The 23,685-nt window shown below is 51.9% G+C and overlaps 1 protein-coding gene across 1 annotated transcript; it reads right to left on the minus strand.

The window, feature by feature from the left end:
- Positions 1–3,237: 3,237 nt before the first annotated feature.
- Positions 3,238–13,938, minus strand: ZNF696 (zinc finger protein 696; the record flags this gene model as incomplete). Its single annotated transcript, XM_082600922.1, has 5 exons — positions 3,238–7,961; positions 11,818–11,922; positions 13,279–13,349; positions 13,521–13,619; positions 13,898–13,938. The coding sequence occupies 5 exons, from the start codon at positions 13,936–13,938 to the stop codon at positions 6,856–6,858; spliced, it is 1,422 nt and encodes a 473-aa protein (XP_082457048.1). The 3' UTR covers positions 3,238–6,855.
- Positions 13,939–23,685: the final 9,747 nt, after the last annotated feature.

Consider the following 23,685-nt stretch of genomic DNA (forward strand, 5'->3'; position numbering starts at 1 on the left):
CTGTCTTATCATCCACCTCCTTGTCTTCTTATTCTTGTAAAAAGATGTTCTCAACTTTACGGTATCTCAACCGTCTTACTAGTTTTTTAAAAGAAATTTTATTTTTATTTGGTTGTACCCGATCTTAGTTGCAGCTCGAGGGCTCCTTAGTTGCAGCATGCATGTGGGATCTAGTTCCCTGACCAGGGACCGAACCCGGGCCTCCTGCATTGGGAGCATGGAGTCTTAAGCACTGTGCCACTAGGAAGTCCCCTAATTTGTGTGTGTGTGTGTGTGTGTGTTTTATTTACTTAAGTTGTATTTTTGGCTGCGTCGGGTCTTATGGCACGCAGGCTCTTTGTTGTGGTGCATGGGTTTCTCTCTAGTTGTGGTGTGTGGGTTTTTCCTTCTCTGGTTGTGGTACACAAGCTGCAGGGTGCGTGGGCTCTGTAGCTTGTGGCATGTGGGCTCTAGTTGAGGCGCGCGAGCTCAGTAGTTGCGGCGTGTAGGCTTAGTTGCCTCGCAGCATGTGGGATCTTAGTTCCCTGACCAGGGATCGAAACCGCGCCCCCTGCATTGGAAGGCAGATTCTTTACCACTGGACCACCGGGGAAGTCCCCCCTAATTTGTTTTTAATTTTGCTTATCACGTTTTTAAGATTTGTTTCCTTCTTTTGTTCCTTTTAAAATACTATTCTGTTTTTTTTGTTTTGTTTTGTTTTTGCTGCAGTGCACAGCATGTGGGATCTTAGTTCCTCGACCAGGAATCGAACCTGTGCCACCTGCAGTGGAAGCGTGGAGTCCTACCCACTGGACCACCAAGTCAGTCCCCTATTCTGTTCTCTTTTAGTGGACACAGTTCCTTCTTGATCTCCTTGAAGTTACTAACTACCATCTTGCTCACTTTTTCTACATTTCTTGCACTATCTCTGTTTCCTCTGAGTTTGTAAAAAGCTCCTTTTCTTTGATTTGACCTCGCACGCGCATTGAGAACCTCCTCAGCTGTCTGGTGCTGGCCTTCCATCCATGGGGATGGGGTGGGGGCGTTCTGAGCCCAGGGGAGCCTTGCTGCCTCTGGAGCAGCTGAATGCGGTTGCCACTGAGGTTGGTCTTTATGGCAGGACTTTGTTGTTTCTCTGAGATGGTTCCTGTTCTCTGGTGAGGACCCTGTAGGCCCGCTGTCTCCAGTCATGGAGCCTTCCCAGAACTTCGCACAGCAAATTGGCAGGCGTCTCACGTCCGGAGGCCCCTTGGTGGACTCCTGCCTCTGCCTACTTTGTCTTCGCAGGTACTGTGGTTCTTAGTTACAGGCTCCTCCTACTAACCTTACTGTTTTAACTGGACATTGCATCTAGTTAGGTTTACTGTGATTAAGAACCTATTTGGGTGGTTTCTACCATCTTACTCTGATTAGCTTTTTTCAGATTTTTCTTTTCCTGTTTATTTTTTAGTTGATATAGTAAGTTTTTGTTCATTTTAAATTATTGCATTTTTTTCTATTGGACTGGAAACATACACACCATTTATATATAGTAATTAAGGTTAAACTATACTATGCATATTTAAAGTCTAAAATTAAAGTGTGTTACAGCCCTTCCCAACAAAGGAGGATCTTAGAACCTGAAAGTCCCTTCTGCCCCCGTGCAGGGCCCAGTGGACGTCCTCACACAGTGTGTGTTTACACTCACATCGATCTTCTTCTTTGCTCCAATTCCATCTTGTATCGAAAGCTATCATTCTGATACCATTTTCTTTCTTTTTTTTTTTTGTGGTATGCGGGCCTCTCACTGTTGTGGCCTCTCCCGTTGCGGAGCACAGGCTCCGGACATGCAGGCTCAGCAGCCATGGCTCATGGGCCTAGCCACTCCGTGGCATGTGGGATCTTCCCGGACCAGGGCACGAACCCGTGTCCCCTGCATCGGCAGCCGCACTCTCAACCACTGCACCACCAGGGAAGCCCTGAAATCATTTTTTTTTTGTAGTACAAATTTTAGAAGTCCTTTCAGTGAAAATTGCTTAATGAACTGCCCCAGATTTTACTTATTTATAAATGTCTGTTTTCACCTTATCTATAAAAAATAATTTTGCTGGGTGTGCAGTTCTAGATGGACAGATACTTTCTCTCAATGCACTAAGGACACGAATCCACCGTCTTCTGTCTCTTACTGTTGGCTTGAGCAGTGTGATTGTGTGACTGTGATGGTGGTGATGGCGTGACTGTGATTGCTGGTGATGGTGTCTTTTTCTGGCTCCTCAAGGTCTTTTTCTGGCTGGTCTGTGTTCTCACTGTGTTGTCTCCAGGTGTGGATTTCTTTTTATTTATGCTGTTTCATATCATTATACTTCCTGCATCTGTGAATTTATGTTTTTCATTAAATACAGAGAAGCCTTGCTGGAACACTGTGAGTGGGGTGTAAATTGCAGTCACAGTACTGTGATTGTGGCACAGGGGCCACCAGAAGTTGTGGAAGTCCATCCAAGCAGTCGGGTCCTCCATTCTCAGCTGTAGGTTGGCACGACTTGTTGGTAGTTGTCCACTCTGGCTTAAACACTGAAGATAATGATTCTGGGTCTTGAGAATGGCTGGAACTTCCAGGACATAGATAACAATTTCAGCATTCTCTCCTTTAATTGATTATTTCATTGGCCTGATTACGGGGAGACTGGTTGAGGTTAAAACTGGGGATGCTGACACTCATCTTCACCAGATGGGGTTGGCTGTTGTTTCTCTGCCTGGATGGCCTGTGGGAGAGGATCTGCATACTCACAGGGGTCAGTGTAGGGTTTTGCTGTATCTCCTCTCCTTCACTCTCTCCTCCTGGGATTCTTGTCACATCTACATCAGACCTTATTCTCTTCTACAGATCTTTGAACATTTTCTTCATGTTTCCCATCTCCTCATCCCTGTGGTATTCCAGGCCTCCTTGCATGTTTCTTCCACTAGACTAATGCTTTCTTCAGCTGTGTCTAATCTGCTACTTAACCTACCCATTGAATTCTATTTCAGTGATTATAATTTTCATTTCTAAAAGTTCTACTTTAAAAGCCTGCCTTTTCATGAGTGTAGTCTCATTGCTTTCTTGTCACTGTGTCTATCTTCTTTTTTTAAAATTGAAGTATTGTTTATTTACAATGCTGTGTTTCTGGTGTATAGCAGTGATTTACATTATATATATATATATATACACACACATATATATTTTTTCATATTATCTTTCATTATAGTTTATTACAAAATATTGAATACAGTTCCCTCCGCTGTACAATAGGACCTTGTTGTTTATTTTATATAGTGGTGTGTATGTTAATCCCAAACTCCTAATTTATCTCCCCAACTTCGGTAACCATAAGTTTGTTTTCTATGTCTGTGAGTCTATTTGTTTTGTAAGTAAGTTCATTTGTATTTTTTTTTTTTAGATTCTATATGTATGTGATATCATATGGTATTTGGCTTTCTCTTCCTGACTTACTTCACTTAGTATGATAATCTCTAGGTTCACCCATGCTGCTGCAAATGACATTATCTCATTCTCTTTTATGGCTGAGTAACATTCCATTGTGTGTGTGTATATATACACACACACGTGCGCACACACACACACACACACATATATATTTGTTTGGCCAAAAAGTTCATTCGGATGTTATGGAAGAACCTGAATGTTCATTTTGGTCAACCTAATACCACATCTTCTTTATCCATTCACCTGTTGATGCACATTTAGGTTGCTTCTATGTCTTAGCTTTTGTGAATAGTGCTGTTATGAACATTGGGATGCATGTGTCCTTTGGAATTAGTTTTCTCCAGATACATGCCCAGGAGTGGGATTTCTGGATCATATGGTAACTCTATTTTTAGTTTTTAAAGGAACTTCCATACTGTTTTCCATAGTATGGAAGCCAATTTATAGTTCCACCCACAGTGTAGGAGGGTTCCCTTTTCTCCACACCCTCTCCAGTATTTATTATTTGTAGACTTCTTGATGATGGTCATTCTGACCAGTGTGAGGTGTTACCTCATTGTAGTTTTGATTTGCATTTCTCTAATATAATTAGTGACGTTGAGCATCTTTTCATGTGCCTGTTGGCCATTTGTGTGTCTTCTTTGGAGAAATGTCTGTTTAGGTCTTCTGCCCATTTTTTGAGTTGTTTATTTTTTCTGTTAATTGAGTTGGATAAGCCGTTTGTATATTTTGGAAATTAAGCCCTTGTCAGTGACAACATTTGCAAATATTTTCTCCCATTCCATAGGTTGTCTTTTTGTTTTGTTCATGGTTTCCTTTGCTGTGCTTTCAAGCTTTTATGTTTGATTAGGTCCCATTTGTTTATTTTTGCTTTTATTTCTTTTGCTTTGGGAGACTGACCTAAGAAAACGTTGCTATGATTTATGTCAGAATGTTTTGCCTATGTTTTCTTCTAGGAGTTTTATGTTGTCATGTCTTATATAGCTTTAAGCCATTTTGAGTTTATTTTTGTGTATAGTGTGAGGAAGTGTTCTAAGTAACTTCATTGATTTACATGCAGCTGTCCAACTTCCCCAACACCACTTGCTGAAGAGACTGTCTTCTCTACATTGTATATTTCTGCCTCCCTTGTTGAAGATTAATTGATGGTAGGTGTGTGGGTTTATTCCTGGGCTCTCTATTCTGGTGATCCGTATGTCTGTTTTTGTGCCAATACCATGCTGTTTGATTACTGTAGCTTGGTAGTATTGTCTGAAGTCTGGGAGGGTTATGCCTCCTGCTTTGTTCTTTTTCCTCAGGACTGCTTTGGCAATTCTGGTCTTTCATGGTTCTGTATAAGTTTTAGGATTACTTATTCTAGTTCTGTGAAAACGTCATGGGTAATTTGATAGGGATCACATTAAATCTGTAGATTGCTTTGGGTAGTATGGCCATTTTAACAATATTAATTTTTCCAATCCAAAAGCATGTCTTTCCATTTTAAATCATCTTCAGTTTCCTTTATCAGTGTTTCATAGTTCTCAGCATATAAGTCTTTCACCTCCTTGGTCAGGTTAGCATGGGAGTTCCAGGCTTAGCTTTCCATGTTACCTTGGCCCAAGAGTCAGCAGCGCAATAGCTGTGGTGCCTGAATGCACTCTGTGGGCAACTCTGCCCCTACAGGCTGCACAATCCTGTAGCCTAAGCTCACACCATAAAATAAGGTGCCAACAAGAGCCCTAGAACTGAGCTACTATTTTGGAAGTCCCAGCCGGCTACAGGACCCAAATAATTCAGTCAGTAGTTAAGCTAGAGCAGACAGTTCCCACAACGTGGCACCAAACCACAGCTTGACTAGGACGGGTTTGGGTCCTGCAGCTGGACCCCCAAGACTTGTGGCCAGGTAACTGCTCAGATTTGTCTCAGTCATTACAGTAAACTTCCCATAACATGACCTCACTCAGTTTGTTACAGCAGTTTTATGATATGTACAGAGTATCATCCCCAGCAAAGACACCTGTCCCATGCTATCTGGCAAATGGCATTTGTAGCTATCTATAACACTGCCGTACTGTGATATGAAATATCAGACCATGAGCAGTGAGCTCACCTAGACCACTGTTTTACATACGCTTTTTGTCTAATCATCTCCCAGCTACGAACCGGAAGGTCCTATGGGTGAGCACATTTCTTACGCTCTTCACATTCCGCTAGTGTGCCCTGACCTTTGCTTTGTACACAACATTTAATCCATCTGCTCAGGAATCCCCTCCCCTGGGTGTTCACCCCAGTGTTTCCCTTGCCCCAGTCTTGTTTACTGCCCTCCTGTGTCACTAGTTCCCTCTATATACTTCTGTTATTGGACTTTTACCTACAAAGTCCTTGAATGCAGCCATCACAGTGGCTTTCTGTTTCCTACAACAGTGGCATAGAGCCTGGACAGCTAAGTGCTTAGGAAATGTCTGTTCGAAGTACAAACATCTTAAACTTGCTTTATCTCATACTACCTTCCTGAGCCTGAGAAGAGTTCTGTATACTCTAAAATGGCATGACAACAAGTGAATCAGTACCTCCTCCTTCCGGCCAAGCCTATGGTCTCTCCTCTATGCCTATCTTTCATAAACTCCCCTGCCTATTTCATGTACTTACTTTTTTGTGGAGTGCACATCCTGTATCTGGGGCTGTACTAAAATAATTCTAGCTACAGGGGCTCATACTTTGATAGAAAGACACAGACATAAGCATATAGCTTTGATACAGGGTAGAAAGTGATTCTTGACTTTTCAAAAGAGCTATGAAACTGAAAAAAAAACCACAAAAGAACCCCCAAAACCTACTGATACATGGATAAACGTCCAAAAACATTAAGCAAAGGGAAAAAGACATAAGAGTATAAATTATATCACTATTTATATAACATTCTAGAACAAGCAAAACTATAGTGACAGAAACGAGATCACTGGCTGCCTCTCAGGATGAGGGGCTGACTTGAAGGGGCATGAGGAGACTTTCTGGGGTGATGGAAATAGTCTACATCTTGAGAGTGTGGTGGTCGTAAAGGTCAAAGCACATTGTACTCGTTGAAACTCATAAAACCAAACACTTAAGATCTGTGCGTTCCACTGTATGTAAATTATACTTCAGGAAAAAACCCAGTGCTGTGAAAATGAAATAACTTAACTTCCGAGGCACACGTTGCCATCACGTCTCCTTCCCCAAGGCTCCTCTTTCCTTTCCGGTGCTCCTGGCAAGGCGGTGGTAGACAAACTGCAGGCCTCCACGGGCAGGCTTGGAGACCAGCAAGACAGTTTTACCCTCTTCCTGTGGGGCGAAGTACACAAAGCTGGGGGCGTGGGCAAAAAGTGAAGGGCGCTGTACCCACACTCCAATCTTATTTACTCCATTTTCCACTCCATGTTCACCCCCCAACAGGCTCACTCCGTGCCGTGAACTCGCTGGTGCTGGATAAGATGAAAGCTCAGGCGGAAGGCCCTGCCACACCTGGCACAGTGGAAAGGCTTCTCCCCAGTGTGGATCCTCTGGTGCCGGAAGAAGCCCGACAGGGCCCTGAAGGCGCGGCCGCACTCGCCGCACTCGTAGGGCTTCTCCCCGGTGTGGATGCGCCGGTGCTCGCTGAGGAAGGAGCTGCGGCTGAAGGCGCGCCCGCACTCCTGGCAGGCGTAGGGCTTCTCCCCAGTGTGGACCCGCTGGTGCTGAATGAGGTTGGAGCTCTGGCTGAAGGCTTTCCCACACTCTCTGCATTCGTAAGGATTCTCCCCGTGGTGAATTCTCTGGTGCCGGACAACGTTTGAGCTGTGGATGAAGGTTTTCCCACACTCGCTGCACTCATACAGCCGCTCGCCAGTGTGAATTCTCTGGTGCTTAATGGCGTCTGACCTCTGACTGAAGGACCTGCCACACTCAGCACATTCGTAGGGCTTCTCTCCCGTGTGGGTCCTCTGGTGTCTAATGAGGTTGAAGCTCTGGCTGAAGGCTTTCCCACACTCCTTACAAATGTAAGGCTTCTCCCCATTGTGAATGCGCTGGTGCCTGACGACGTGGGAGCTGTGGATGAAGGCCTTCCCACAGTCGCTGCACTCGTAGGGTTTCTCCCCAGAGTGAATGCTCTGGTGTTTCACCACATCTGAATAGCATTTGAAGCTCCTGTCGCAGGTGCTGCATCGGTAAGGCCGTCCTTTCCAGTGGCCTCTCCTGTCGGCCGTGGAGGCTGTATTCAGGGTGATCTCTGACCCAGGCACACTGTCCTCATGGCCATTCTGCCCTCCAGTTTCCTCATAAACAACTGGTCCCCGAGGGGAACCTCTGGGCCTCTCTCCAGCTTCCTCATTCCCACAAGGGTCTGGAAACCGCAGTGCCCGGGGAGGCCCCCGTAACAGTCCTGGCACAGCCTGTCCACGGTGCCTCCCTTCTTCTAAGGTTGCTTGCCGTGGCATCAGCCCTGGGCTCTGAGCCCCTTGCTCAGCCACCGAAGCAGCGTAGCAGGAAGCCGGGCTGCCACTCGGTGCCTGTGCTAGGAAAGCTGGAAAAGAGGGACAGAGATGCACAACTTAGAACTCTGCTAATGACACACAGGTGCACGGGAGAGCCATGTGATGACAGGGAACAGTAAGACGCCAGTGGGCAGCAGACACCCATTATCCCGCCTGTCCTCCTCCTGCCCAGCTCTCCTCCCCGACTTCTAACACCTGTGGTCACAGGAATGGACAAGGGACTGGGGGAGAGCTAATCAGCAGGCTTCCCTGTGACTCCAGAAAAGGCCCAAGCCTCTAACCTCAGTCTGCCTGGTCTCACGAGTCAGGGGAGACAGACCCCCAGGCTCTGGTGACACCCTGGTACGGCCTCATGGCCTGGAATGCAGAGAGAAGTGGTTGGCAGCAAAGCAGGCACGTGTGGCCACATTTGAAAACACTTCCGGTGTCACAGTGGGGAGGGGGCACTCCTGGCACCTAGTGGGTAAAAGCCAGGGAGGTTGCTCAACATCCTGGAATGCACAGGCCACCCCCAAGAGACGCACCTCCAGCCCAAAGTGCCCAGAAGTCTTCCCAGAAGGCAGAACCTGGGCTGCCAGACGTCCTGACCAAGAAGCTCAGTCCCCTGGCACAGATGCTGGTCACCACTCTGACACTGGGACCCAGCCCTCAGCCTCACCTCCCTTCAGGCCATACATCTCGTAGTATATGCTCAGGCCAGCAACCCAGACAGGGTGCTTTCTCTTTATTCCTTTTCTGAATGGGATGTTTTTAGTAACCCGTTTTCCTACACAGTCTGTGTATGGTGGCATTTGCTAAAATTTAGCCCCAAATTGTGAGACTGAAAAGAGTGCTATCTGGGCCGGATCTGGTCAGGAGTAGGGTCAGACAAGGGAGGGAGACGGTGGCCTGGAAGGACTGGGCCCAAAGGGTGGCTCCATGGCTACACCTCTGGGTCATCCCCGACTCACACCCCGAGGGATGATGTGCAGGGACACAGGGTGGCTGAACCACCCGACACAGGGGCTCCGTGACTTCCTGGGAGAGCAGGTGCAGGTGTGGGAGCCACGGTCACGTCCTCCCCAGGCTCCCACTGCTGAACCAGAACCTTAGGGTAGAGTATGGTGGGGAAAAGCTTGAAATGGCATGTATCTTTGCCAAGGGAAGACGGCCTAGTTGTTAGCACAGGTCACGTGACAATTCAACAACAGCAACAACAGGCAACTGAATACGAGCCCTCCCCCAAATGTGGCCTGAAATCTTCATGAGAACAGAGGGGCCTGGAGCCCGAGAGGGAGGTGGCCAGCCAGACTGTCATCCACCACACACTTCCTGGTCACCAACCCTGAGCCTAGGCCAGTTGACACTGCTGTACATTAACTCTCATGTGGAACCTAGAAAAATGGTACAGATGAACCGGTTTGCAGGGCAGAAATATAGACACAGATGTAGAGAACAAACGTATGGACCCAAGGGGGGAAAGTGGTGGTGGGGGTTGCGTGGAGGGTTGTGGGATGAATTGGGAGATTGGGATTGACATGTATACACTGATGTGTATAAAATGGATGACTAATAAGAACCTGCTGTACCAAAAAATACATAAAATTAAAAAAAAACAGCATGGTGTTTGCACAAAAACAGACATATGGATCAATGGAACAGAACAGAGAGCCCAGAAATAAACCCACACACCTATGGTCAATCTTAGACAAAGGAGGCAAGAATATATCATGGTGAAAAGACAGTCCCTTCAGCAGGTGGTGCTGGGAAAGCTGGAGAGCCATATGTAAATCAATGAAGTTAGAACACTCCCTCACACTATACACACAAATAAACTCAAAATGGCTTAAAGACTTAAACGTAAGACAGCACACCGTAAAACTCCTAGAAGATAACATAGGCAAAACATTCTATGACATAAATTGTAGCAATGTTTTCTTAGGTCAGTCTCCCAAAGCAAAAGAAATAAAAGCAAAAATAAACAAATGGGACCTAATCAAACTTAAAACCTTTTGCACAGCAAAGGAAACCATAAACAAAACAAAAAGACAACCTATGGAATGGGAGAAAATATTCACAAACATTGCAACTGACAAGGGCTTAATTTTCAAAATACACAAACAGCTTATCCAACTCAATAACAAAACAACTCAATCAAAAAAATGGGCAGAAGACCTAAACAGACATTTTTCCAAAGACATACAGGTGGCCAACAGGCACATGAAAAGATGCTCAACATTGCTAATTATTAGAGAAACGCAAATCAAAGCTACAATGAGGTACCACCTCACACTGGTCAAAATGACCGTCACCAAAAAGTCTGCAAATAATAAATGCTGGAGAGGGTGTAGAGAAAAGGGAACCCTCCTACACTGTTTATGGGGATGTAAATTGGTGCAGCCACTATGGAAAACAGTATGGAGGCTCCTTAAAAAACTAAAAACAGAACTACCGTATGACCCAGCAATCCCACTCCTGGGCATATATCCGGAAAAAACTCTAATTCGAAAGGATACATGCACCCCAGTGTTCATAGCAGCACTATTCACAATAGCCAAGACACAGAAGCAACCTAAATGTCCATCAGTAGATGAATGGATATGGTGTATATACATATATAAAATGGAATACTACTCAGCCATAAAAGGAATGAAATAATGCCATTTGCAGCAACATGCAACAACAGATTATCGTATTAAGTGAAGTCAGACAAAGACAAATATCATATGATATCACTTATATGTGGAATCTAAAAAAATGATACAGGGGCTTCCCTGCTGGCACAGTGGTTAAGAATCCGCCTGCCAACGCAGGGGACACGAGTTTGAGCCCTGGTCTGGGAAGATCCCATCTGCCGTGGAGCAACTAAGCCCGTGCGCCACAACTAGAGCCTGCGCTCTAGAGCCCACGAGCCACAACTACTGAGCCCCCCAAGTGCCACAACTATTGAAGCCTGCGTGCCTGGAGCCCGTGCTCCGAAACAGAGAAGCCACTGCAATGAGAAGCCCACACACTGCAATGAAGAGTAGCCCCTGCTTGCCGCAACCAGAGCAAAGCCTGCGCACAGCAATGAAGACCCAATGCAGCCAAAATAATTTTAAAAATAAAATAAATTAAAAAATTAAAAAAGTGGGGCTTCCCTGGTGGCACAGTGGTTGAGAGTCCGCCTGCTGATGCAGGGGACACGGGTTCATGCCCAGGTCCGGGAAGATCCCACATGCCGCCGAGCGGCTGGGCCCGTGAGCCATGGCTGCTGAGCCTGCACGTCCGGAGCCTGTGCTCCACAACGGGAGAGGCCACAACAGTGAGGCCCGCGGACCACAAAAAAATAAATAAATAAAATTAAAAAATGATACAAATGAACTTATCTACAAAACAGAAACAGACTCACACAGAAAACAAAGTTATGTTTACCAAAGGGGAAAGGGAGCAGAGGGAGGCATAAATTAGGAGTTTGGGATCAGCAGCTACGCACTGCTATATTTAAAATAGGTAAACAACAAGGTCCTACTGTATAGCCCATGGAACTATATTCATTATCTTGTAATAACCTATAATGGAAAAGAACACACAAAAGAACATGCACGTATAACTGAATCACTTTGCTGTACACCTGAAAGTAACACAACATTGTAAATCAACTATAATTTAAAAAATAAAATTCTTGTTCTCAGAGGACTCCAGGTGGGGGGACCAGAGAGAGAGAGAACAGGGTGTAGCGTGTGCCCAGGAGAGCAAAGGAGGGAGGGGCTGAGGGAGCACAGCAGGCATGGAGGTGGGGAGCTGTGATGGTTAGAAGCTGCCCAAGCCTAGTAACACCTCCAGAGTAGCAGCCAGGCAGATGGACTTGGGAGCCCCGATTCCTAAGCTGTCCCCACGTCCCTGACCCCTGGCTGCCTCCCTCACCTGTGCATGTGTCCATCAGGGTAGCCCTCTCTGTGGCGTTCTGTGGACCCAGGCTGGGGCTCTGCTTGCTGCTTTCTGCAGAAACACCAGTAGTGGGACACCTGCCTGGAAGAAAGAGAAAGAAAGGGGAGAAAATGACAGGGAGAGTGGGGGTGAGGTCAGAGTACCTTCAGAGAAGGGAGGGTCAGAGCCTGCCCAGAGGGCCCTGAAGGAGCCACCTCACTATAAATCAAGGTCTGAATAAGCAGACATCCCAGAAACTAGTGCTCCACGGGACACGCTCTGGCAACTGTCTAGACCATGCTGGCTCCCCCACCCCTACCCCCCAGCAGATTAGGAGCAGAGACAGACGTGGCAGCACCTGTTACCTGCCCGCTGTGGTCTCAGCCCCACCAGGAACCAACCAGCACCTTTAGTCAGTCCTCGGATGTCTGGACAAATTTCTATGAATTTATATTTTTTCTTGATAATGACAAAAGATCTGAATATAAATACAAAAAAGTGACGATCTGAATGGCACAATTTTGGATTGAGGAATGCTTTTGCTAAGCTTGCCACCAAAGGTAAAGTGTGACAGATTTAACTACACAAGGATGTTTACTGTCAAAAACAAAACAAAAAAACAAAAACGGGAGGGATATTTGCAACACAAAGATTAATATCCTCAATATCTAAAAACCCACTATATATTCGTGAAAAAGCACGAAAAACTAGTAAAAGTTATGAACAGGTAACCAGCAGAAGAAAATAAACAAGTAGCTGGGACCTCCCTGGTGGTCCAGTGGTTAAGAAACCGCCTTCCAGTGCAGGGGACACGGGTTCCATCCCTGATCGGGGAACTAAGATCCCACACGCCACGGAGCAGCTAAGCCCGAGCGCCACAACTACAGAGCCATGCACTCTGGAGCCCATGCGCCCGCAACTAGGAAAGCCCAGGTGCCACAACGAGGAGCCCGCGTGCCTCAGCGGAAATTCCCCCAAGCCACAACTGAGGCCCGACGCAGCCTAAAATAAGTAAAATATTAAAAAAAAAAAAAGGCTTAAAAACAGTGGCACCTTATGAGCATATAGACAATTATGGGAAACAGGCACCTTCATACACCGCTGGAAGAAGAAAAAGTGCACTGGACGGCGGGTAATTCGATGATTTACAAAGGCCTTAAAATTAAACTGTGATTTCACTTCAGGGAACTGTCTGAGGCTGCCCCGGGGCCTTCACACTGGTCGTCACAATGGGCGGGGAAGGCTGTCCCCGGGGCCGTCACAGCGGCGGGAGTAGGGCCGCCCCCCGCTTCCGCTCTCCTCCCGGATGTGAGCCCTTTCGCAGGGAGGGCCCAGGACAGACAAGGGCCCCGTGCCCCGTAGGGACGGCCCATCCTTGCGCCCATATTTCTGTTTCCCTCGCGGGCGCAGCCCAGCGTCCACCACCCCCTGCCCAAGCCCAGGTCCGCCGCCACTTACCCGGAGGCCCCGCCGCCCGCCGGAAGCGCCGCCTCCCTCTCCCGGGCGGCTCGGGCACTTCCGGTGACGTTCTAGGGCGCCGGAGGACCTGCACTCAGCTGCCCTGGAGGCCGCGGGGGGGCGTGGGCCTGCCTTCGCGAGTTATGCGCGGATTCCCTAGCTTCGTGTGCAAGACCCTCGGTTGCTGTCCGGCCACCTTCACACCGACCGCTCCCGCCCCTGCAGGGCTTCACTCCCCGCACTTCTGGGACGCCTCCCGGGCTCCCGACCCGGGCCGCGAGGCCTCCACCAGGTCCAGGCCTGAGGTCCGGGGAGTAAGCCGGGTTAGGTGGCCTTGCTGACTGCGGAATGAGCGAATGCACGGACGGATGAAGTCAGCGCTCGTGGAGAAAGGGGGGAGTACCCCGGTGGAAGAAGCAGGCAGAACCGCAGGGACCGCTTCCCCATGGAGAAGATCCGCCGAGGGGAGGGCGCGCCGAGCCTGCCCGGCCTGGGCTCCAGAGCCTCACAGCGGCTGGTCCTCTGCAGATGGATTCCCCTCCTAAGCCAGGGGCAGCGCAGAAATCCCCTTCCTCCCGCGCGTCGGGCCGCCGCGCCACATTCTCCGGGTTTCCCTCACCGCTGGTTTTCAATGACCACACACTTAAGGGCTTGAAGCATCATGCGTTTATGATCTCATGGCTTCTTGTGTTGCACGAGTCCGGGCACAGCCTGGCCGGTCCTGGGCTGGAGTCTCCCCTAGGCTGCAGGCAAGGTGTTGGCCACGACTGGGGTCTCCCCTGGGGTCTCACGTGGCTGCGGGCAGGATTCAGTTCCCGAGGGCGGGAGTTCTCTGGGCTCCACACGTGACGTGGGGCTGCAGGCTTCCCACAGGAACAGCGGCCTTCGGGTCCTCTGCCGAGTGGATGCTCTTGTGTTTACTCCCAGCTGAGAAACCTTCACAGCGTCTGCCTTAGACACGTGTCGTGGGGCTTAGGCGATGAACGTCCTGTCCCCAGCCCATCACTGAGTGGTCTCTCCGTGCTCTGGGCACTTTCCTGTAGGTGACTCCTGTGGTCTCTCCTCAGCCACCTCATTCTAACCTGCTTCCAGAAACCCCACAGCCCAGAGAGCCCTTGAAATGAGCCCCTGCTCCCTGACATTGTCCCTCCGCAAGATTCTCCTTCTACAGAAGTCTGCTGCTCTGGCACCCACCCCGGGTTCTGAGCCCAGACAGAAGCACGGGTGGAGACTGGCACCCTCACAGCTGGGCTGGGCCTTCGATGGTGGCCCAGTGCCCGGATAGCAGCAGGCCTTACCTCCATCAGCTTCCACCCACCTGTCCAGTGTCGCCTCTTCCTCCAGCTCCCCCAACTGTGAAACCAGTCACGGCTCCCTGAACAGGCCAGGCTTGTTCCCGCCTCCCTCTGAGCTTTGCCCATTCCCTTCCCTTTCCGCATCACTGGACACAGGTCGCACCTCTCCAGCCTGCAACCACGTGTCCTCAGGGCGTCACGTGGAGGGACATGGTGTCCATGGGCTCTTCACTGGCTAGTGACCATTTTGATCACACGGTCAGTGGCCTCTGGTTTTTTGACCGTGTGGGCACCATTTTCCCCTTGCAACTAATAAACCATCTCGGGAGAAAAGAAAGGTGGAGGAACTGCTCCACACTATAGATTCCTCAGGAGACACAGTGACCACAGGCAGGCTGGGATCCCAGAATGGATGCTGGGTTGGAGGGAAAATGCCACGAGCACAATGAGAAGGCTTGCTTTGTTGAGCATTGTATCAATGTCCAATTACCTGGATTTGGTACCTACACTGTGGTTTTGTAAGAGAATATCGTTGAATATAGGAAATACACACTAAAGGGTTATGGAGCCAAGAGACATAATGGATGCAATCCATTCTAAAAAGATTCGGGGAAGAAATAATTTGTATAGATATAAAAAAATTAAAAGGTACATTTCTGCCATGTGGTGTGAACTAGTGTGATTTCTTTCTACTTTTCCCCATTTCCCAAATTCTCTACGATATATTCTGTTTATATAATAGGGAAAATGGGCTTTGTCAAAAGTTTTATCAAAACGTGAAATCTTGACAAACAGCAGTCATTGATGATCTTGTAAAACACGGAGAAAGCCTGTTTTGTTTTTAAGCCCCAAAGCAGATCATAAACTGCATACTGAGTTTGTTTTCCGATGGTGCAGGTGAGGCCGACAGCCACACCCCCGGATGCGGGTGGCGAACGGTTTTCTTCTCCAGATGTTCCCACGTGTCCCAGTTTCCTATCACGCACGTGTCGCTTCTACAACCAGGTGCCCGGAGGGAGCTTTCTTGTTCAGAGGCTACAACGACGGCTTCCTCATGGGACACGCACTGGCTTTTCTTTTCCGACAGGGTCAGGGGTGCACCTGGGGGCCCGTGGCTTGCTTCTGCTCAGGACCCTTCCTTCTGGGGAGCGCTCCTCTCCCTCTCTCCCTCTAGGTCATTCTGGAACCCCCACCACCCGCTTCTCCAGGAGCTGGGGTGAGAGAGGGCTCTGTACTCTGCAGCCCGGGCTGAGATGGTGTCAGACCTGGGGAAGGCCGGTCAGCGGTTGGAGCCTGAGGCCACACGGGGCCTGCAGAGGTGAGAGGCAGGGAGGGGCCAGAAAATCCAGATTCCTGGGGGTCCTGAAGCAGCTCCTTAATCCCGCCTGCTGCCCGAGCCAGTGCTGAGGGGTTTCTGTCGCTGGCTTTGTTCATGGGTAGTGGGACCACTCAGCTTCCAGGCCCAGGCCCTGGGCACCGGAGAGCTGGCCGGTGCCCAGAGGGCCGGACAGGCTTCAGTGGTGCCAGGGCTGGGCCGGCACGAGGTGGGGAGGGCTGAACTCAGGCTAGCCTGAGGCCCCAAGCGCGCATGTGGTCTGTCCGTCCACTCACAGCCCCAGGGGGATACCACTCAGTCTGCCTGCGCCCAGGCACACTCTCCTTGAACAGCCCTGCACTGTGTTCATCACCTCTTCTGATATCAACCCCCAGAGAGAGACTGTGTTTCCAGAAGAAGGAGCTGGCACATGGAGAAGGCAAGCACCACACCTCTCTCAGTCAAGCCTGACTGTGCTGTGCTGACAGATGGGCACTGAATCTCCCCGCTGGAAGCCAGAGGTCCCTGTTCACCACTGGTCAGCGGCTCTGCTCTGCCTGTCTTCCTCCATCCAGGGCCAACAAAACAGGCGCCACTGGAATGTTGCTGCTGGTCGCTGCGGGTGCAGGAAAGGTGGACGAAGCCCACTGGGTCTTCCCAGTTCCCTTTTACTGCCCAGAGCAGCTGGGGCCTACAGTCCTGCCACGACGTAGGGGGAGAGATGAAGGGCCGAGCGCAGTGGACAGGCCTTCCAGCGGGCGGCTGGGCGGCAGCAGCAGGGCCAGGAGGGGAGGAACCAGGTAGTCTGGACCCCCATCAACAGCCTAAACAGTTTTCTCTTTGGGACCAAAACCAGCTTCAGAACGCAAGAGCTGAAGCCGGAGTAGCCCTGAGCCTTCTCAGTACCTGCAACCTGCAACTCGCAACCTTCCCACCTCTGGACTCCCCGCCATCCCCGGGGACCCTCTGGAGCCTCTCCCACAATCCCGCCCAAACGGGGCTCCCCGCACCAGTCTCCTGCCAGCCCACCCTGTGTGTTGAGGCTTTTCACCGCAGAGGCATCAGTAAACGCTGAGTACATACCCACCACGCACTGCATTTATTTGTAAAAATTATAAAAATCATAAAGCACACATAAAAATGAAAACATCTTAAAAAGATGATCTAGGGACTTCCCAGGTAATCCAGTCGTTAAGACTCCACACTCCCAGTGCAGGGGGCCTGTTTGGTCAGGGAACTAGATCCTGCATGACGCAACTGAGAGCCTGAAAGCCGCAACTAAAGATCTCTCGTGCAGATCCCCCACGAGGCAACTAAGAACCCGTGTGCTGCAACTAAGACACGGCGCAGCTGAATAACTAACTAACTAAATAAATATTAAAAAATAAAAAGATGATCTAAAAACTAGAAACAAGCTTGCCGACGCATCACAAGGGAAAACCTCCAGTATCGTGAGGGCTACTCTTAGCAAAAGCAACACTCCGAAAACGCCAGCCCGACTTCCGCTCCTGACCACTGGCTCCCACAAGCCACCGCGCAGTCCAGGGGCCTCACCTGAGCGCAGGCATCCGGAGCGCCACTGCGGCCACATCCCACGAACGTTATCCATGTCCGGGCCTGTGTTCTAGCCTCTTCTCACAGCCCCATAACCAGAAAAGACCCACTAGTCTCAGCTAAGCTCCCAACCCAAAACTCTTGAACAGTCAACTGCTCTATCAGGATCAGGGCCGCCCCTTACGGCGCTCCGCCCCTTACGGCGCTCCGCCCCTTACGGCGCTCCGCCCCTTACGGCGCTCCGCCCCTTACGGCGCTCCGCCCCTTACGGCGCTCCGCCCCTTACGGCGCTCCGCCCCTTACGGCGCTCCGCCCCTTACGGCGCTCCGCCCCTTACGGCGCTCGCGCGTCTTTGCATGTTAAGGGTTATTTTAAAAGTAGGATTAATATGCCCAAACGAAATATTTGAACGAAATATTTGCGGGTATTTACCCCTGACCCGAAACAGTCTTGTCCCTTTCATAGAAATGGACGCGGGTAACTTGGCAGCGAACACGCGGAGCGTAAGGGGCGGGGCGCCGTAAGGGGCGGGGCGCCGTAAGGGGCGGGGCGCCGTAAGGGGCGGGGCGCCGTAAGGGGCGGGGCGCCGTAAGGGGCGGGGCGCCGTAAGGGGCGGACGGGCCTGAACCTGGTAGAGCAGTTGACAGTTCAAGAGTTTTGGGTTGGGAGCTTAGCTGAGACCGGTGGGTCTGACGGCTGTACACAATCTTCCCCAGCGCCTGAGCTCTCGTGTAGGCCTCGGCCAGGGCTGCCATTAGGGCGACCACGGGCGCTCAGGCGCTACATTTCCCTTCGTGTCTGTCAACAGCAAAGCCGCCAGGTCTCCCAGGAAGAGCAAGGGCGTGGCCACCTTACTTCGACCGTCTGTCCCGCCCGCGACCGGGAACTCTGTTCGCACTTGTTTCACTGGGAAGCCCTGGGGCGGTGAGGGTTGGGGGAGGGTGCGGGCGAGGGGGCGAGCGCCGGCATCTTAACTGGGGTGCAGGGGCCAGCTTCAGCGAGGGTCCGCGTGCTGCTCTCCCCGCGCCCCTAGAAGGGCGCGGCAGGCATCCATGGTGTCCACAGCGCCCTCCAGTGGAAGGTCGGCTTGGCGCGGCACAGGCCCCGGTGCACCCCTGCGGTCCCAGTCAGCGGAAAGGGTTCTCCCTGGTGAGGATGCGCTGGTGCCAGAAGCAGCCCGACAGGGTCCTGAAGGCACGGCCGCGCTCCCCGCACTGGTAGGGCTTCTCCCCGGTGTGGACCCGCTGGTGCTGAACGAGGTTGGAGCTCTGGCTGAAGGCCTGACCGCACTGCTGACACGCAAGGGGCTTCTCGCTGTTGTGGAACCGCAGGTGCTGCGTGAAGTGAGAGCTGTGCACGAAGGCCTAACACGCGTTTTAACAGCCGCACGCGTAGGGCTTCTCGCAGGTGTGGACCCTCTGGTGCTTCACCAGGTCCGACCTGCGGCGGAAAGCCTTCCCGCACTTGCGGCACTGGGGAGGCTTCTCCCTGCTTGGAAGCTGCCACTGCTCCAGGACGTGGGCCCCTCACGGGGAGGCCTCGGGGCGCACGGCCCGGTGCAGTGCTGGTTCGCCCGCTGGGGCTCCCCACGCCTGCTGGATTCTGAGTGGCTCCTCCAGCTGGGGTCGCAGCTACCCGGGATCCCTCCTGCGCGGTCTTCCTGGCGCGTCACCAGGCTGGCGGTCATGGTTCCTCTCTTCCTCGGGACCCACCTGGTGCGTGCAGGCCTTGTGTGGCAGCCCTGCCCGCCCCTGTGAACCCCGATGGCTTCTGCACGGCCTGGCAGGTCCCTGGCCCTGTGGCCCGGGCCTTAGGACCTTTGTCCCCGGGACACCGTGCGGTTCTGCCCCGGAATCTGCTCCTCGCTCTGAACTCCGTCCTCATGGTCTGAAACCAGAAAGGGAGGCAGCAAATGACACCGGACTCTGAACCAGAGCATGGAGAGACTTCGGCCAAGGCCGCACCATCTCATTTAAATCAGTGGGGCGGGAACAAGGAAATTAGGCCCTCTGTCTGGGATGGGGTTATGCAGGGATCAAGGTCAGGTAGCGGAAGGGTGTTTGTTAGAAGGACACAAACTCCCAAAACACTCACTATTAAAAAGAAATCTGGGAGCACGCCTAACCACTTCCAGTTTGGTGCTCTCTGATTCCAAACGATTTTTTCTCAAACTCTTAAAGACAAAATTTAAAAAAAAGAAAAGAATTCTGTTAAAACCTGTCCTCCTTGAGGACTAGCCTTCAATTTCCCCTGAGATCTGGAGCCTGGCTGATCCCTGTGGCAAGGCAGCAGGGCTGGGGGGAGGGCACTGGGAACAGCCCGAGGAGGCTGCACACTGAATGACAGATGTCAAGGTCAGGACCTGTGGCCCAAGGGACAAAGACCGGGGCTCGAGAGGGCAGTACCATGTCCCTGGGTCCCCGCCTCCGGAAGAGGAGAGCCTGGCCCGGTCCCCTCGGCAGGCAGAGTGGGGGTGAGGTCACAGCGGGTGACAGCGCTGCCATCGGTGAGATGAGGATTCGTGCTGATCCGTGGAGAGGTCCTGAGGAAAACACACCCCAGCTGTGCAGATGGGGCCGTGCCCAGAGCCAGATGCTCTCCCCAAGGGCACATTGGCCTGGACTTAGCAAGGTCCACCCGGACACTCCAGGATGAGCTTCTCTGAAAGGGAAACCCGGGCTTTCCCGGGATTTTCAAATCTTCCAGCGGACTCCCTAAAATAAGAAGTTGGGAGAAGCATGGTTTGGGAACCTAGCCTGTGGGCATCCAGGCCCCGGGCCCAGCAGGCCGGGGCCGCCCTCCTCGCGCACGGACGAAGCTCGGGCGCCGGGGGGCGCGGCTGGCTGGTCGCGCTGACGGCGGGAGGGAGCCAGGCGCGACGCCGCGTCTCCCGCCGGCCTGGCTGAGGGCCCAGCGACCAGCACCGCGGGGTATCTCACCCACCACCCCCTGGGCCCCGGTGGGAGCCGGAGCCAGAAGCACGCACCGCGCCCACAGGGAGCCCCGCCCCGCCGGCACTTCCGGGAGCTCTAGGAAGCTCGGGGGACCCTCTCGGGGGGACCCGCCCAGGGGAGCGGCCGGGGGGAGGGCTCCTGGGGAGGAGTCCCGGGGAGAGCCTCTGGGCCGTGGACCTGCGCCCGGAGGCGTGCGCGCGTCCCCGGAGCTGTCCGAGGTGCTGGGCTGCACTGCCGATGGGGCCTCTGGGAGGGAAAGAGCAAGGGGACCCGGCGTGTAGGGCCCGGAAGGCCGTAGGAAGGGCTCTGGGGAGGAATGACGCACGCTGGCTTGGACTGAGGTGAGAACATTACCGTCCATTGCTAAGGCAAGTCCACAAACCCTGCGACCAGCTGAGGGAACTGAGTGCTTAGAAAAGAACCGCAGGGGGGAGGAGACGGACCCTGGCCTGAGCACTACCTTCGAATCCTGAGGCTTCTTCCTTCCAGTGAGTGCAGCCAGGCTACCACAGGCCCAGAGGGCAGAGCTGGGGTCAGCTGGCGGTGGGAGGGCAGATCCTGGCGTGAAGGCAGAGCTGCCCGGCAGTGCGGGTGCCTCTCCAGGTGGCGTCTGAGTGGGGCTTGGACCGCTGCCTATGCAGATGCACCTGCTTTGAGGGACTAGATGAGACCGGAGGTTCCCAAGCCTGGCCCACTGTCAACATCACTGGGGGTGTCAGAACTAAATCCGATTCCCTGGCTCCACCCCAGGCCTATTGAATCTGTCTTCCCTGGCGTGGGGCCTGGGAATCTGTGTTTTTCAGCAAGCTCTGCGCCCAGGAGGAGCCTCTGATACTCATTCCTCAGGGGTCTGGGTCCGGCATAACCCCTCCTTCAGCTCAGAGACCCCTGTCAGAGACCTCTGAAGAACAGTTTGTCTCACTTTCCCTAGTGGAGTTGGAAAAGTCCTGCCAGATCTGATTTAGCCTGCAGCCTTGGGTTTAAAAGATAAAGTCAGGGGATCTGACCAATGACACACCTGGGTGACCCCAGTGACTGTTTAACCATGCAGCAGTGCACAGGCCACCGCCGTGCTGCACACCAAGGACAGAGGTGGGTGAGACGTGCTGTGCGGAAAAGCAGCTCCTAGATGGGGACACGCACAGCCCAGAGCAGGTGCTCAGAAAGGGTTTGCTGAATGAATGGGATGGAAATAAATCAGCGTAATAAACTATCACGAGGGAGGATGTATATTTTCCAGGTGGGAAGTGGATGTTAACTTCTGCTTCTGGCCTGTGCTCTGCTGGTTCTTCACATAATGATCTAATTTAGTGCTCAGAGGAACCTTGTGATGTATTCAATAGAATCACTATTGCCAATTTACCGATGCAGCTTAGAGAGGATACGGACCTTGCCCAGGTGGCATAGAAGTGAGTGGCAGAGCTGGGCTACAAAGTAGAGTGAATGTCCTTCGAAGCTGGATGCTGGGAGAGCCTGCCTTCCTGCCCACCTGCGTTGGGGCACACGGCACAGGGCAGATGAGCCCATAGACCACGTCTTGGCTTCCACCTCTGGGCCATCATTAATCTGGCGTCTCTCAAAGTCCGAAACCCTTGATACTGAGGTAGCCCAATATGGAATGTTGCATAGCAACTGGAAAAGACAAGCGCGTGGACAATACTGATATTGAAAACGCGTGCAGAGGACCTTATGGTTCTGTTTGCCCATCCCAGCATCCTGCAGCCAGCCGTGGGTGTGACCTTGAATCAGGCTGAATGACAATCTCTGGGCCCATCTCCCTGATTACAGCCCTTGGCCCAGGGATGGACAGTGAGCGGCATGAGACCCCAGCAGGAACCAGCAGAGCCCTTCCCTGGATGCTTCCCTTACCCTTCTAGTGGCTAAAATAGATACGAATGGGTCTGGGGCTGCTTTGAGCTCTGCTCTGAGCCACGGGGAGAGAGCACATCCGTATCAGGAGGAATGAGGCCAACCCTACGGCATTAAGTACCATCTTATCCTGGCTCGAGACGCTTAATTGTATGTGTCGACGGGACTGGGTTGCAGGGTGTCCAGATATTTGGTCAAAGGTTATTCTGAGTGAGGTCAACATCTGAGGCAGCATGCTGAGTAAAGCAGGCGGTTCTCCCTGACGTGGGTGGGCCCAAGCCAATCAGCTGAAAGACTGAGCAGGACAAGAAGACAAAGGAACACGGAGCTCCTCCTGCCTGACTGCTGAGCTGGGGTGTCACTCACTCTACCTTTGGACTTGGACTGAAACCCTGGCTTTTCTTGGTCCTGGGCCTGCCGGCTTTCAGACTGGAACTATGCCATCAGCGGTCCTGGGTCTCTGGCATCCTGACTGCAGGTCTCAGAACTTCTCAGCCTCCGTAATCTTGTGAGCCAATTCCTAAGAATACCTACCTACCTGTCTCTCCAATTGAGTCTGTTTCTTTGGAGAGCCCTAATACATCTTTTTTTTTTCTTCCTAATTAGAAAACAAATTTGGAGACTAATAACTTGTCCAACCTTACACTTAAGTGTAGAGTTGGGCTCTAAGTTTCAAAGTCGGTTCTCTTAACCATCATGCCACAGTCCTTATATTCAATTAAAAATAAAACCCCTTGTATCCAACTGAAAAGTGTCCACATTTAGGCCCAGCTTTGTCGTTATTTCCCACCTCACAGGCACACGCAGCCCGCTCCACACTCTGCGCAGAGCCCAAGATGGATTGTCAGCTCCTGGACCGTCTTCCCTGTGCGGGGCCCTGGGGGCTCCTCACAGGACCACCTTTCTTTAGGGCTCAAGCTCCTATAGGGCCGAAAGCAGATACTGCCCCTACACAAGTGACCACTTCCTGGACCCTGAAACGCACAGGGACCGCTTTCCCGGTGCCTCACTCCTTCTCCCTCAATGTTCTTTTACACTCGCTGTGGCCGGCCCTGGCCCCCGGTGGCTTTCTGCTGAGGCTGTCCATTAACAGTGTTCCTGACCTGTCCCTGGTTGTCGACAGAGCCTTTCCAGGAGCCCCTTTTATGGGTTTTTGCTGTGTGCCTGGTGGCGTGCAAAGGATTCTATGGCCATCCTCCCAATCACCCTATGCGGTGCCAACAGACGGCTGTCCCTATTTCCAGAGGAGGAAACAGGCTCCGTGAGGGACAGTAAGTGCCTGGGCTGGCATCAGGGCAGGCAGACCCTAACCCTGGTCTCCCAGAGACCAGTGGGTCACTTCAGGGAAGAGCATGAGGCTGGCTGGAGCCGAGGACACGGGCCTGGGTGGGAGGGAGAGCAGCCCATGGGGTTGGAGATA

Source organism: Mesoplodon mirus (genome assembly GCF_964341445.2).
Source record: "Mesoplodon mirus genome assembly, chromosome: 16".
Lineage (NCBI taxonomy): Eukaryota > Metazoa > Chordata > Mammalia > Artiodactyla > Ziphiidae > Mesoplodon > Mesoplodon mirus.